Source organism: Tenrec ecaudatus, chromosome 13, assembly GCF_050624435.1.
Source record: "Tenrec ecaudatus isolate mTenEca1 chromosome 13, mTenEca1.hap1, whole genome shotgun sequence".
Taxonomy (NCBI): Eukaryota; Metazoa; Chordata; class Mammalia; order Afrosoricida; family Tenrecidae; genus Tenrec; species Tenrec ecaudatus.
The window spans coordinates 1,067,188-1,081,305 of record NC_134542.1 but is presented as its reverse complement, the minus strand read 5'-3'; the positions used below and the strand labels follow the sequence as shown (position 1 = coordinate 1,081,305).

Here is a 14,118-nt window from a genome sequence, read left to right as displayed (position 1 = left end):
AGGCTGCCTGGCAGGGCAGGCTTGCCCCAGAGGCAGAGCAGTCTGGACTCTGGGAAGAGCTCTGTTTCTGTGCTTGTCCCCGTTCTTTAAGACGCTGCCGGGCTCCGCAGGGTGGTGCTGAGGAGGAGGCGGCAGGGTGCACAGCGAGGGCATGGGGACGGAGAGGGGGGCAGTCTCTCGTCTGTTTCCCAGGATTTTAAAGGAATTCAGCCAGAAGTGAGGCAGGGCAGACCCTAGGGGAGTCCCCAGCCCTTTGCCCCAGCTCCACTTCTGGCTGCCCCGCCTCCTTGCCCCTCAGTGTGGGACAGGAGCCCCCGCTGGGGTGGGCTGTGAGAGGTGGGGGCAGCCCAGCTCTGGAGGGCTGCAGGGGTCACCATGGGAAAGAAGGGGGGCTCCAAGCTGCTGCTCCCTCAACTGACTAAACCCCCTCCATCCATGGCTGTGCCCAGAAGGCTCCAGGGACTGCTCCGAAAACCCCTGTCAGAATGGGGGCACCTGCGTGCCCACTGCTGACACCCACAGCTGCACCTGTGGCCCGGGCTTCAAAGGGCGGCGCTGTGAGCTCGGTGAGTGCGGCCCCTGCCCTGGTCCCAGGGCCCTGGCAGGTGACTGTGGCCAGGACAGGCCTGCCTAAGCCAGCCCTCCTCCCCACTGCCGCAGCCTGCACGAAGGTGCCCCGACCCTGCACACGCCTGTTCTCCGAGACAAAGTCCGTCCCGGTCTGGGAAGGAGGCGTCTGTCACCATGTGTAAGTCAGGGCTCACCGCCTGCTCCACTGGGAGGCTGGGTCAAGGGGCTGGCGCTCTGCCCGCGCTGAGCAGTCAGGCTGGGGAGAAGCTTTGGCCAGCGCACCCTGACCTTCCTTCCCTGCACCCCAAGCAGCAGCTGCATGAAGCCCCCCATCAGGGCCCAGTGCACACAGGCCCAGAGAGGGCCCCACCTCTGTCTTGACTCTGCACCTGTAAAAGGGGCTGCCGGGAGCAACCACCTGATGGAGGAGGGCCTCACTCCCTACTGCTCAGTGATGGTGGGAGGTACACACTGGGGCTCCACGGCATCTGGGCCTCATTCCACACGCCTGGGCTTCTCAGGGGCACAGCCGGCAAGGCCCTGCCTGTGAAGTCCTGGCACACAGCAAGTGCAGCGGCTGCTGGCACCACACAGCCTTCAGGGGTGATCTACCTTAAGCCCAACCCGCTGCCACAGCACCCTGCACTGATAGGTTTCCAAGGGACAGCCAGCCTCATCTTTCTCCAGAAGAGCGGCTGGTGGTTTGAGCCCTGGGTCAGCAGTCCAGCCCTGAGCCTGAGGCACTGCTGGGGTGGGGGTGGGGGGGTCCTGAGAAGGGGACAGCTGTGCACCGAGACCAGCTGGGTGGGGCGGGGCGGGGCAGGGGTGTGCAGCCGGGGAGTCTGCTGCGACAGAAGGTGGGATGGTCAGAGTCAGCCCTCTGGAAGAGGTGACATCCCAGAGCCAGGAGAGGGCTCTCTGAGGGCAGAGCATCCCAGAGGAAGCCTGCGGGCACAGCTGAGGAAGGCCTGGTGGCTGGCGCAGTGTGACGCTCGAGGTGGAAGCCACGCAGGGTGTGCAGACCTCAGCTTTGTCCTCTGTGACACGACGCTGCGGTGAGTTCTGAGTGGAGGGGCATCTGAACACCGCCCACCCCCACCCCGGCCGCCCTCGGGAGAGCAGGGAGACAGCTCCGTTTGAAAGCAGGCGTCGCGTGTAGTGGCCTACATCAGAGGAACTAGTTTGCACTGGGGCTTGGGAATCTGAATTTGGATTCTGTGGGAGGGCAGCCAGTGTCCACACTACCAGATTGTCCAGCAAGGACAGCCCACCACTTAGCTAAAGTTCCCATCCTTGCCCTTTAACCTACCTACCTTTCCAAAGCCCCTCTGAGCGTGGCTGGTTCCATTTCGCGTCCAGGCTGACCGAGCCTCTCATTTACCCCAACCAGCTTGCTCGTAGTTTCTTTGTCCAGTCTGCTCCTTGGTCCTGCTTCTTCCTGTTAGTTATTTCCCGGTATTCTTGATTGCACTGTTTCCGTGAGTCTGTTCTGAGTGGAGGCTGGCTCCGGGGTTTATAATACACCTTCAGTGACCACTGCACAGCTCCAGAGTACTTTTTTTAAAAAGTTGGACCTTTGCTTCCCACATGCCCTAGGAGCTGCATGATGTGATTGTCTCCTCTGAACGGACAACAATCTCTTGAAACGTTTTTGAAAATGAGAAAATCTTCTTATCTGTTCCTTTGTGCTGATTGTCCTAAGCGATTACCTTTATGGTGGACGTATCCGACGTCCTCTGGCTTCACCAACGGCACCCGACTTCGCTGCGGGGGTCCATGGCCCGTTTCACTGGCGGTGCTCACAATGAGGCTTTCTGGAGATGTGAGTGGGTGACTAAGTCAGGATCAGCAGGGAGGATAGTCACTGGACTCTAAGCAGCCGTGTCCTCTCCAGTCCTCAGTCTCTCCGCCACGTAGTTTTCTCGGTCTTTGCCTCCATGGGCCAGGAAATGAGCCCACCTGTCGCCCGGCCCCGTGTCTGGCCCGTGGTCTCAGCACTGCTCCTCAGGGCTTCCGGTCCCGGCGTTCTCTGACACCTCAGAGAGGTGGTGAACATGCTCGTCAGGCGGCCCTGTGGCTTCTCCGGGCCCCGGGTGGCTCTCATACACCGAGGAATGGCTTTGCTCTGGTGGGCTTTTAGCTGACCATACCCTCAGGAAGATGAAGGATGGTGTCCCACTCTCTACTAGTCTTAAAGACTGTTTCCCCCAAAGAAAAGGTCGCAATGTCACTCTACCTCAGTCCTGTAACAGAACACACGCTCTCCAGCTTGGGACCCTAGCCACAGGCACAGACCCCGAAGCACGGTAACACATCCCATGAGGAATTGTGGCGAGAAGGACCATGTTAATTGGCAGTGTTTCCGCAGTGAGTTCTTCTCTGGTTCAACGGACACAGGATATTTCTACTGGAGCTGCATTTCCTGAAAGCTGCAATGACTGGATGCGGGTTCCTGGATGACAGTATGTCTGTTCACTCGGTGACGGCATCCTGTCGTCTGGCTCAGTGTCAAACGTGGCACCTGCAGCCATCCGACGTTTCACCATGGGGACGTCGTCTCGGCCCCAGCCCAAATGCTTCCATGTTTTCTCCTGGGCGCGTTTGAGCATGTTGCTTAGGATTTGCCTTAGTGTGGGTGTGCTGTTGTTTGGAGTTGTGCCTTCTGTTTCTGGGTTTATCGTTTTTCCCTCTCCCTCCACTCTCTTCTCCCGCCGGGGCTCCAGCTACGAGTGCATTAGTCAGCTTGCTGCCGTCTCCGGAGTCAGGTGGCTCTGCTCACCCTGCCCTCTCTGCACCTCCCTCTGGATAGAGGCCACGGTTGTGCGTTCAAGACGGCAGGTCTGCTCTGTTCATCCGGCACTAATCCCATTCCACAACATGTTCACTTCAGAGGCCGGATTCTGTCACCTCTAGGAGGTCTATTTAATTCTTGCTTACATCCTCCATTTCTCATTGCATCATGTTTATATTTTCCTTGAGATCTTTGAACATAATGGAGCACATTCATAACAGATGCCTTTAAGGACCTTGTCTGCTCATTCCATTGTCACTACCATTTTGGGATCTTTTTCAATGATTTTTCTTCCAAGTTTCCCATGTTCCTGGCTTTGCACACCTTGCAGGTTCTAGACGTCAATGCTGGGCCTCCAGACGGGGATGTTCGTCCCCAGATACAGGTCGTCTTTCTCTGAGGCAGTCACGGGCCTTTGAGGCGTGTGTGGCAGTGGCTGTAGTCACCTCTGAACAAGCTGACCTCCACTTGGGTTTGGGGCTGGGGCAGCTTACAGCTCCTTCCCCCCACCCCATCCCATGCTGTGGTGTCAGGATCCCAGGGTGCTCTACCTAGCCCCCTCCTCGGCTGTCTCCACTCCACCAGGGAGGACCAGTTCTTCCCTCCCTCCGGGCTTCCCTGTCCCAACTCACTGTAGCCACTGCCTGAATTCCGGTCCCTGTGGTGCCGTCCCTGGGAAGTTATGGTCTCAAAACCCCACCCAGGGGTCCTCCAGGGTCCCGTGAGTCGGGGTTGACTCCAGAGCAGTGAGTTGTGAGCTAGGCTTACCAGCTGCAATGCTGCAAGACAGTCCCAGAGCCCGCCTCACTGGCTTACTGGCTCTTGGGGACCGCGCTGCCACACTGTCTGCTGTCTGACAGCTGACAAGTCACTGCCCACACTGTGCCCAGCTCTCTGGGTTTCCGCTCACACGTGGGAACATCCCCCGCTCCTCACGAGAGGGAAGGCAACGAGGCTATGTGTCCCCAGAACCGAGGGCAATGCGCTGCCACGAGCAAGACCAGGGGTTAACTTACTGTTTCCCCATATCACGGCTTCTCTAAAGCTCGGTGGCCTGTGTATTCCACCCATGCTCCATCTCAGGGACAAGGTCTCGGGGACACAGTGGCCAAGACTCCACAGCTCACCAAAAGGCTCGCCATGTGGGACCCCAGGGCTTCACGGCAGAACAAGGCGGCCGTCTGTGCCCCTAACAATCACCACGATGGAAACACCCTACCCGGCAGGTCCAGTGACCTGAAGGATGCCAATGAATTGAACTTGACACCAGCAGTGTTTTTAAACCTGAGTAAAGTCCATTTGTTAAAGTGGCATGACCTCTACATTGGTCACTTTATAAATCCACAGCGAACTTTTTACTAGGGAACTAATGGCCTTGCTCCCAGGCACGACAGTCCCGCTTAAGTGGGGGCTCGCGTGGCGTGTGGGCACGGTGCTCACAGAGTTCTGTGGCCACAGGTACAAGAGGGTCTACAGAGCCCACCAGGACGTGTGCTTTCAGGAGAGCTGCGAGAGCACAGGCAACAAGACCCCCGGCAGGTACCGCCTCTCCTGGGGGACAGGGCGGGGGGCCCCACAGGCCCTTGGAGGGAGCCAGGCTGTGTGTGGCTCCTTAGGTAGCCTCGGTGCCCTGCTCAGCTCCACAGCAGTATGTGTGCTTGGCACAGCAGGGCTCACTTGCATGGTGGGCGAAGGGTCCCGGGAGTGGGGAGCCATGGTTTCAGCAAGGTGGCCTTTCTCTGGTTCGCGTAGGTAGGAGAGCTTTCAGAAGGCTCAGCACAGCATCATCCCTAAGGACTGGGCCCCCCCTCCCAGGCTGCCACTGCGTTCTGGCCCCTCCCACCCTGCTTTGGAGCCTTCTCTCCTCCTCCTCCTTGAGCTGGCCAGGCCACACTGCCGGGCTGTCTGCTGGTGCGCCCAGGGATGGTGGGTGTCCCTCTCACTCAACGCTCGTCTCTGTTTCAGGAAACAAAGTAACAAGCACTGAAGAAACTTGAAGGTGCGTGCTGTCGAAGGTTCCTGTGAGGTGGGCCCCCAGAGGGCACTGCAACTGGGCCGGCCCTGCCCAGGGCAGTGCGTTCCCACACTCCCCACTGCTTCCCAAGGGACCTGAGAAGGCCCTGCCAGTCAGTGTCCCCACTCAGCACACCAGGCACCCAGGACCCCTGGCCTGCCTTCAGGAGGAAGCCTACGGCATTGAGGCCGTGGGAACCTTGGTGGCTGAGCAGCGCCTGGCTAATGAAGTCTCTGTGCCCTCCAGTGAGAACCAGACGCCTCCAAGATGAGCAAACAATTCAGCCCGGGGCCTCTCACCACCACAGGGTCCATAGGCGCCATTGTACACCGCTAATCTAGAAAGACCATAGTAAAGTCATAGAAGACAGGCGAGAAGATCAAGTAAAGGAGTCAGACCCATACCATGGTAGCATGCTCACCTCCGGGACAGTCATGGTCTCAGCCGCCAGGTCTGAGCAGAGAGAATCTTTACTCTCTGGAGATATTTGTAGGAGCCATAAGACATGCATATTCAGTAGTTACATACGTCACAAGGTGGGTGGTAACCACAGTAAAGTCCCTGAGCTCACAGGTGAGGAATACCTGCATTGGGGGAAGGCATGGGGGGATGGGTGCCACGGCGGGAGGAGGTAACGAGTGTCTGCTTCTACAGACAGACAGAATCAACCACATGCTCACTTTAAGGCAGCACAGCTGTTAGGGGAGAATCTGTGGGAGTGACATTTAAAGCAGGATCATGTCCTTGGAACCTATCCCTAACCTACCATGGAATACTAACTTTCCTGATTCCCTCTGTCTTAAGTTAGGAAATAGAGTCGTCATATTTCCCTCAGTGTCAGTTTCCCACAGACCACCACCAAGCCCTGCTGACACCCAGATCCTGTAGACTGTAAATCCTTCTGAGCGCACACAGCTGCATCGGGGGTTAGTGTGCCAGCACTTCTACCACCTGACCCCTGTCCACAACTCACCACCTTGACCAGTCCCACAGGCAGAAGTGGACAGGACCAGACCCTGGGGGAAGGCGTGAGACTTCTCCCAGACAACAAAGATGACGCTGGTTTCTAAATAAGCAGGAACTACTCCATCAGCCCCAGATGCCCACAGGATGGAGATGTAGCCAGTCATCCTCCCTACGCCCAGCCCCCAGCTGACCAGTTAGATCCTGAGGGCAGCAGCCCAAGACCCCCAGGAGCTGTGGGGAGGAGAGTCTGAGCCATGGCCTCAGGTCCCAGTTTCCTTCACAGGATCCACTGTCAACCTCAGCTTCTAGAACCCAGGAAGACGTGGTCTCAATATTGGACGGAAAGGACACCCCAAAAGCAGAGTTCCTGACTAGCAGCAAAGCCCAACTTCGCCCCTCGGGCCAGTGGCCCCATGCCACACCTGGAAACCCTCAGGATCAACCGAATAGCCCAAGATGGAAGCTGGCTGCAAGCCCAAAGGCTCATGGGACCACTGCCCTGACACGCCGACTTCACCCAACACCCGCAGACCTCAGTGTGACGAACAGTTCTCCAGGGACCCCACAGTCTGACAGAGGAGCTTCTCCCCATCTGCTGGGCCTGCAGGGCAGGGAATGTGCAGAGGCAGCCCTGCCAGGATTGCCCGCAGGTGGTGAGCGTGGGTCTGCTCAAGGCTGCTCCGGAAAGGGCGGGGCATCGTCTCCTTGGGCCTGGCTGGACCGCAACAAAGCCTGGTTCTGATGAATAGGCAGCAGCAGGGCCGCCACTGTGAATGGGCCTGCAGGCTCCAGCACTGTGGTGACCAGTCACCAGGACAGCTGTGGACACACTGCCCACGACCTGGGAAGTCCCACCTGCCAAGCCTGCCCCCACATGCAGAGGACAACAGATCCCTGTCAGCAGCAGGCCAGGTGTGGGGACACTCGAAACTCAGCCACAGCAAGTCAAGTCAGCCTTCAGCAGCTGTACCCTTGGACAGCTCAGCCCTCTCCTGGAGGAGCCCCCACCGAGGACCCCAACAACAGGCCCAGCCTGGAAGCAGAGCCCCATCTGCATGCAGACGTGGTTCTGGGCCTCAAGGACCATGGCTGAGGGGCCCAAACTGGAAGCCCACATCTGCAGCTCCGGGCAGTGCCCCTCCCTCCACCTCTCATCAAAGACATTTTGTGAAGAACTAGAGTTTATTTTAGGCTTTTAGTTTGTATTAAATTTGTGTGCCTGTGCGTGTGTACATGTGTGCACACGCGCCTATGTGTGCATGCCATGCAGTTTGTCACCCTGAACTGTCTCTACTGTGACGCAGACATTCGCAATTGACAGATGGCCTTCTGCTGTCGGGACCCAGGCTGGTTGTGACTATTCCACGTGGCCAGAGCTGTCCAGCTGAGCTCGGCTGGCAGCCTGTGTCCATGAACCACAGGGAGTGAAGCATCTCTGTGCTGGGTTGTGTTGGCCAAAGAGGTGTTGCCCAGCAGGCCCGCCCTGGTCCTGACCCACTCTAGTGCACTCTCCCCACCCGGCCCAGCCACCAGTCACTGCCCAGGGAAGCCCATCTCTGCGGAGTGACATGAGCAGGCAGGAGCTGACAGCTAGTCGGGCGGGTCAGCAGCAAGGAGGCCCAAGGAGAAGGCTGGTGGCCAGGCCCCATCCTGCACAGTGCCAGTGCGGGACTGCGAACCATTCAGCGGGTCAGCACTGGTGAGTGGTGCCCCTGGGTACCCACCCTCCAGCCTTGCCATCACCAAGCCTCTGGAGGACAGACGGACGGGGACTGGGCTCCAGAGACGGGAGTCGACAGCACAGCACCAACCTGCTGTCTCTGCCGCACCCCCAGCCCTAGGATCGAGAATCTTCCAAGACTCAGTCCTCACCACGGGCTTCACTCATGCTTCTCTGGGTGTCCTGGGGTGCAGACCCTTGGCAGGCTTTGCCGAGGACCCACCCCTCTACACCCCAGTGAGGTGTTGACGGTGTTAAATGAAGCATGTGAGTTCTGGTGGGAACCTGCTGCTTGTTCTCCAACAAAATGTGTGACAGATGTGTTGACAGTGACAGACACCTCTCGAGGCCTCCCGGCCTCATCTTCGAGTCAGGAGGGCGCACCTCACCCACTCCAACATGCCTCAGCCTGGAAACAAGGGTGGGGTCCGGCCCAGAACCAGCCAGGGTGGTCCCTGCAGACCCCACAGAAGAGCCTCTTCCTCCTCCTCCTCCGGTGGACACATCTACTTCCCGGGGGACAAGTCTTCACCGTTCCACCCAAAGGACTGTTGAGGGCAGAAGGTCATCATCGTCACACATGGCGCTCAGTCCTTGCCTTCGTCACCACTGTCCCCATCACTGGCCTCAGCGTCCTCAGTGTCGTCCTCAGCATCGTCGTCAGCCATCTCGAGCTCAGGCCCCTCCTCCTCCTCCCGAGCTAACAGCTGCTTAAAAACCTCGAACTCTTGGGCAGACGAGCAGGCTGTCCTGGCCAGAAACTCGGCTTCAGAGGCTTGGAAGATGTCCCTAAGTCGGGGGTTCTGGATCCGCGTCTGGCCCTTCTTGTCGGGCCTCTGGTACCGGCCCAGGCGCTCCAGGTAGACATGCCGCTGCTTCATCTTAGTGATGGAGAACTGCAGGAGCTCGGTGCGCACCATGTCCGAGTGCTTGACCCCCATCCTGAAGTAGGCATACTGGGAGAGAGGTGCACACTCAGCTCCTGGCTGTGCAGCCTCCCCGCCGGCACCCACAGCGCTCAGAAATAAAGGGGCACTCAGGGGCAGGGGACAGGGCTGGGCAGCTGGGAAACTCCAGACAACAGCCAGGACTTGGCTCTAGCCGTCTTAACAGTTCAAAACAAGACAACTTGGGCGGGTCTCAAAGCCATCCTGAGAGTTAGGTTCTAGACAGGGAGGGGGCTGCTCCCCAGCCCTGGCTCTGGAGGACGTGGCCCACCTGCCCGGTCAGCCCAGACTCACCTGGAACTTGTACTCCAATTCCTCGGGGTCACCCTGGAGGATGTGGGGGCACCTGTAGAGAATCTCCGTCACCTGTTGCGTGGTGAAAAGACACTTCTCCCGGAGGACCCTGATGATGCCCTCAAGGCGCCGCTGAGCCAGAGTGAACACCTCGGGGCAGCAGTGCAGCACCCGCCTCAGCTTCCCTGCAGGGCAGCGGGGCAAAAAGGGCACCAGTCACGCCAGGGCCCACCCCTCCAGCTGACAGCTACACAAACTTTGAGGCCGAGCATGCACCCCTCAAAGTATGTGGCAATGGGGGGGGGCAAGCGGGCCCCCACGCAGGTCACTGCTGCCCTGCAGTCTGGAGAACCAGCCTCCCTTCTAGGCCTCTCCCTTCTGGCCTGTCCACATGTTCATGGCATCCAGGCAAGAACAGGGAGTCTGCACAGGAAGATGCAGCAGAGCTGCCTGGGATCTGGGCTCCAGGTTGGCGTTTCCCGTTGCGAGCCACCAAGCATGACTGACAGACTGACGGACCAACCGACGACGCTTGCAGAATAGTAACCGTAATAGTGAGGAAACTCTCCCAGTGCACAACTACAAGCTCCTCCGAGCTCGGCCGAGGAGTGGGACCCCTGGGCACTCTCTTCCAAACTGGGAACTCCTGCATAAAGAAGGCCCGGTTAGTACCTGCTCTGGGGTGACTGGTGTGTACCGGGCAACCCCAGGCCACCTGAGGTATAGGATCTGTGTACAATTTAGGCCTTGGAAACGTTAAGTTTACTTACTCAAAGTGTTACTGAGAAACCCCAGTAGGAGCTAATGGACCATGCCAGCATCGGTCTCTACCACCTGGAGACCACAAGAACTAGAGGGTGCCCAGCTGCCACCACCAACCACCCCTAAAGAGATGCCATTAGAAGGTCCTGGGCAGGGTGGGCGAAGAGTGCGGCACAAAACTAACAATTGTAAGAAACGCCAGGCGTAGGGCTGAGCAGAACCGGTGAGGCCCTCGGTCCCCCATCAAGTCTGGAGCCAGGCTCCGTTTTCTGCCAAACAACAGACAAGTCCATAAGGAGCGGGTCCCACCAGTGAGGTGTGCACACCTCAGAGCCATCGAGCTTGGGGGAAGTGCTGCCCCTCACCCACAGACAGTGCAGACACGTCCGGAAAGGAGGGGCACGGAGGCAGGAAACAGGGAAGAAGGGGGCTAAGTGGCTGTCCATTGTGGGGATGTCGATCGGTGACAGACTATGTGAACTGCTGGATGGAAAACTGATCTGCTCTGTAGACCTTCATCCAAGCCCTGGTAAACATTTAAAAAGAAACACCATGTTGAACACTTCAGGAAGTAAGCGGACAAATAACTCCCTGACACGAGTTAGTCGCCGTCCTGCGAAGACATGTAGGGACTGCATTTCAAGAGTGTTGGTTTTGCCAGCCCTCTCACTGCCCGCGGCATGAGCCCACTTAGGTTGCCTCCTTCCTGCTACCTGGCAAGAGGCCACCTGCTCGGAGCAGCAGGAGAGGGCTTCAGAGAGGGTGGGAAGAGCTCACCTTTTCTCCATGACATTTCCCTCACACTTCTGGAAGCTCAGCTCGGATACAAGGCTGCGTTTGCTTATGCTCTGAGCAAAGGCCTGAAGAGAGACTTCTTGCCAGGAAGAGTGGAGAACGGTAAGACAGTAGCTGAGTTGCTCTAGCCCAAGGGCCTCCTGAGATCCATGAATGACAGCAACCTTCAGCAAAGGCCCTTGAGGCTGGAGCTGTTGTGGAGGGGGTGGGGAGGCTCTGGCAAGCAGATCAGACCCGTGGCTGGGCCTGCATCTGTACAGCGGGCACATCCTGGGGCTCTGTGTCACGTGTAGACAAGCCCCACAGTCACTTCAGGTGACACCTCCAAGGTTACACATATACACAAAGCTGCATCAGGCATCCACAGCACCCCCCATCCTACCCCCGCCCATGCACTCTGGGGCGCTCCATGCTACAGATGCTGCCCTGTTGTCCCACTAAGCATCTTCCCTCCTGCAAGGCGTTCTACCACTGCCCTCCCCTCACCCAGCACACCCTACGCCACTGTCCCCCCAAGTCTGGTGCCTCCTCCTACCTTCGCCCAACCCGAGCTTCCGCAGGTAACTGGCTCGCTGCTTCACCTGCTTGGCCGGCAGCTTCAGTAGCTGAGGGTGGTTCTTCAGCGCCCCACACACCGCCTCGGGAGCCACGCCCAGGAGTACTAACTCTGATGTGATGTTCTGCAGTTGTTGAGGGCTGGGGCCTGTCCTGATACTGAGCAGCTCCCCAATGTGGGCATGAGTGAACCCCATGTCCAGGAGGGACCTGGTGACCTGCAGCTCCAAGGCCACTGCGTCCACGGACGTTGCAGCCGCCACGTGGTGGCTCGGCATGCTCACCGGAAGGCACCCTGGCCCCTGCGAGAAGGTTCTGGAAGGAACACAAGTCAATTTCTCCAGGCTCCTGCAGTCAGTTGCTGTGGTCGGGGAAACCGATGACACCCTTCTGGGTTCTCCAAGGCGGGCCGTCTGCTTCCCCATGTGGGCAGGGGTTCGGAGCATCACACAGCGGCAGCACCAGACCTAGGAGCACAGGGTGGGAAGGGCGAGTTCCAGTATACGGGGCACAAGCGCTGCTTCAGTATGTCGGTCCGACTCAAACAGCTTTTGCATGCAATCTGCAAACTCACACCTGGCCTGAACACATCGGGGGGGGGGGGGTTCACGTGTGGAAAGGGGGCGTTGGAAATAATCCAGGAAGCGGCCGGTTCCTCTCCAGGCTTTCACTAGAGCTCCGCCTGCGGTGACTGGGGTCACGGCTGGGCCACTCGGCACGTCTGCCTGAGAAGTGCGAACCGGACTCGTCTCCAGGTCGTTCAGAAATGCGCCCGGGAGAGACCCAGGGGGCCCGGCACACGCCGTCCCCCTTGGCGGCGGGCTCCTCAGGGTTCTGGGCTAAGACAAGCAGTGAGCCAGGCGCCCTCGGTCCCCCGCTCGAGTTGTCTCCCCGGTTTTGCGGGGAGAGAGGACGGCCCCGAGTTCACCGGCGGCCTCCGCCCCGAGTGCGGCTCCAGATTAACCTGCGACACGGCTCGGCCGGCAGGACCCAGCCTGGCTGTGAAGCACCCCGAATGCCCGGCAGCCCCCGGGGGCGACCTCACCTGCCGGCTGAGCGTGGCCATGGCTGCCATCCGGGGCCGGAAGCCGCGTGTCTCCCGGGCTCGTCATTTCCGCCTCCGGGTCCGTGCCGTCGCCCTCCCCGGCGCTCGTACGAGACCTCGGCGCTCGCGTTCCGCCGCCGAAAGGCGCTCCCGTTGGAGCGGGGCCTGGCCGCGCCGCACCCCACACCCATTGGTCTCCGGAAGTGCAGGTGCTAACGGGGCCCCTGCTTCCACCCCGTGTCCCTCTCGTTCAAACTGGGGACTGGGTGGTGACACAGCAGACTATCCGTTTTCCCTTTAATCTGGAGATTTTCTTCCCTGCCCTTGAGAGCCCACCCCACTTCCTCCCTGTACTTCCCATTTCCATTCCCCTCTGAACTTTGTCCTTGGGCAGATCCTGCCCTCTTGACCTCAAATGATCTGCTCTATTCTTAGAGCATGCCCCATCATTTTCTGTCGTGTGCTTACCCAGGCTAGCTTTGCCAGGTGGGGACTCTCCAAAGGTACAAATAAAGCACTCTGCATACTCATGCTTCACATTGCTGTAATATCCTTTTTCAGGAGAGGCAAGTGAAACTCTGGTTCAGGCTGGGTCATTTCCTGTGCTGCAGCAGTTCCTGAAGCAGTCTCTTTGCCAATCTGTTATTTCAAGCTAAAACAATTCTGTACAGCCCACTGCTATGAAGATCTAGAATGCCTTCAGGCTTATAAACGGCGCAAGCTATTGTAAGCACAAAGCCAGTTGACACTAGACAGCATTTTGTTCATGGGCTAAAGAAAGCCTGCAGCCTAAGTAAATATAGCTTCAGGCTCAGATGAAGAGATCAAAGATTGTGACTGTGTAAAGTCTGTGGCATGATTATGAAGGACACACACACCTTAAGAGATGTGTAAATATTCGTTTTCAAAAACACAACTCAAGGAATGGGATGGCAGAAGTCTTGGCACATTCCCGGGTGCAAAAGGCAAGAGCCCTCTGATCATGGGTTTCCTCCTCGGGTGGGGGCTCATGGGGTGTCAGCCTGAAGTCCCATTCTCACGCTGTAGCTCTAGACCTGCAATCTAGACAATTGTTCAGATATTGCATTTTTCAAGAGGAAGAAAATGAAAGGGCTTTTCAGCCACCCACACTCCACTACTTGTAAACATCACACCTTGGTTTATAAGCATTTGTCTCACCTGTTTACCTCTAAGAACTTAGAAAAAAGGACTTGGTTCTTCAATAGATCCACTTATAGAGTACCTTCTCTGAGCCAGGCACCAAACTGTCAATGCAAACGAATCTGACGTGTGTGGGAGTGGGCCTAGACCTCCCTGCCACGAGTCCATGCCGCCCACAGCAACCCCAAAGGACTGGGCAGAACTGCCCCTGTGGGTTTCCGAGACTAACTCTCGGCTTACATAAAAAGACCCTTTTAATCTCTGTGGACTTAAAAGATTGGTTGTTTGGTTTTCCTTAGTCTAATACTCAACTGTCAAGGCATTACAGCCAGCACCGCAGGAAACCCTTGTTGGCTGGGATATAGGGCCTCAACCGTCACGAGGACCACCTCTCCGGACCCTGGGGAAGAACCCTGCCCTGGAAGCACTCCCCTCGGAGCCCATTCATGGCCACTGTCAACACACCAGGGGTCTGAGCTCGTAGGCATTCCCTCCCCC

At 58.0% G+C, this 14,118-nt stretch overlaps 2 protein-coding genes across 2 annotated transcripts in view; one reads left to right on the top strand and one right to left on the bottom strand.

Moving 5' to 3' along the window:
- The window catches only part of SNED1 (sushi, nidogen and EGF like domains 1), a 54,646-nt gene extending 42,642 nt beyond the window's left edge, over positions 1 to 12,004 (top strand). Inside the window, exons 26-29 of the mRNA XM_075528849.1 lie at positions 450 to 566; positions 661 to 748; positions 4,820 to 4,900; positions 5,327 to 12,004. Coding sequence (XP_075384964.1) covers positions 450 to 566; positions 661 to 748; positions 4,820 to 4,900; positions 5,327 to 5,348 — 308 coding nt within the window. The 3' untranslated portion in view covers positions 5,349 to 12,004. The remainder of the gene's footprint in view (positions 1 to 449; positions 567 to 660; positions 749 to 4,819; positions 4,901 to 5,326) is intronic.
- MTERF4 (mitochondrial transcription termination factor 4) lies at positions 7,505 to 12,506 on the bottom strand. Its single transcript, XM_075528848.1, has 4 exons — positions 12,460 to 12,506; positions 11,395 to 11,881; positions 9,303 to 9,487; positions 7,505 to 9,017 (listed from the first exon to the last, which is right to left on the bottom strand). The coding sequence occupies exons 1-4, from the start codon at positions 12,487 to 12,489 to the stop codon at positions 8,649 to 8,651; spliced, it is 1,071 nt and encodes a 356-aa protein (XP_075384963.1). The 5' UTR covers positions 12,490 to 12,506; the 3' UTR covers positions 7,505 to 8,648.
- Between the last annotated feature and the right edge of the window lie 1,612 nt (positions 12,507 to 14,118).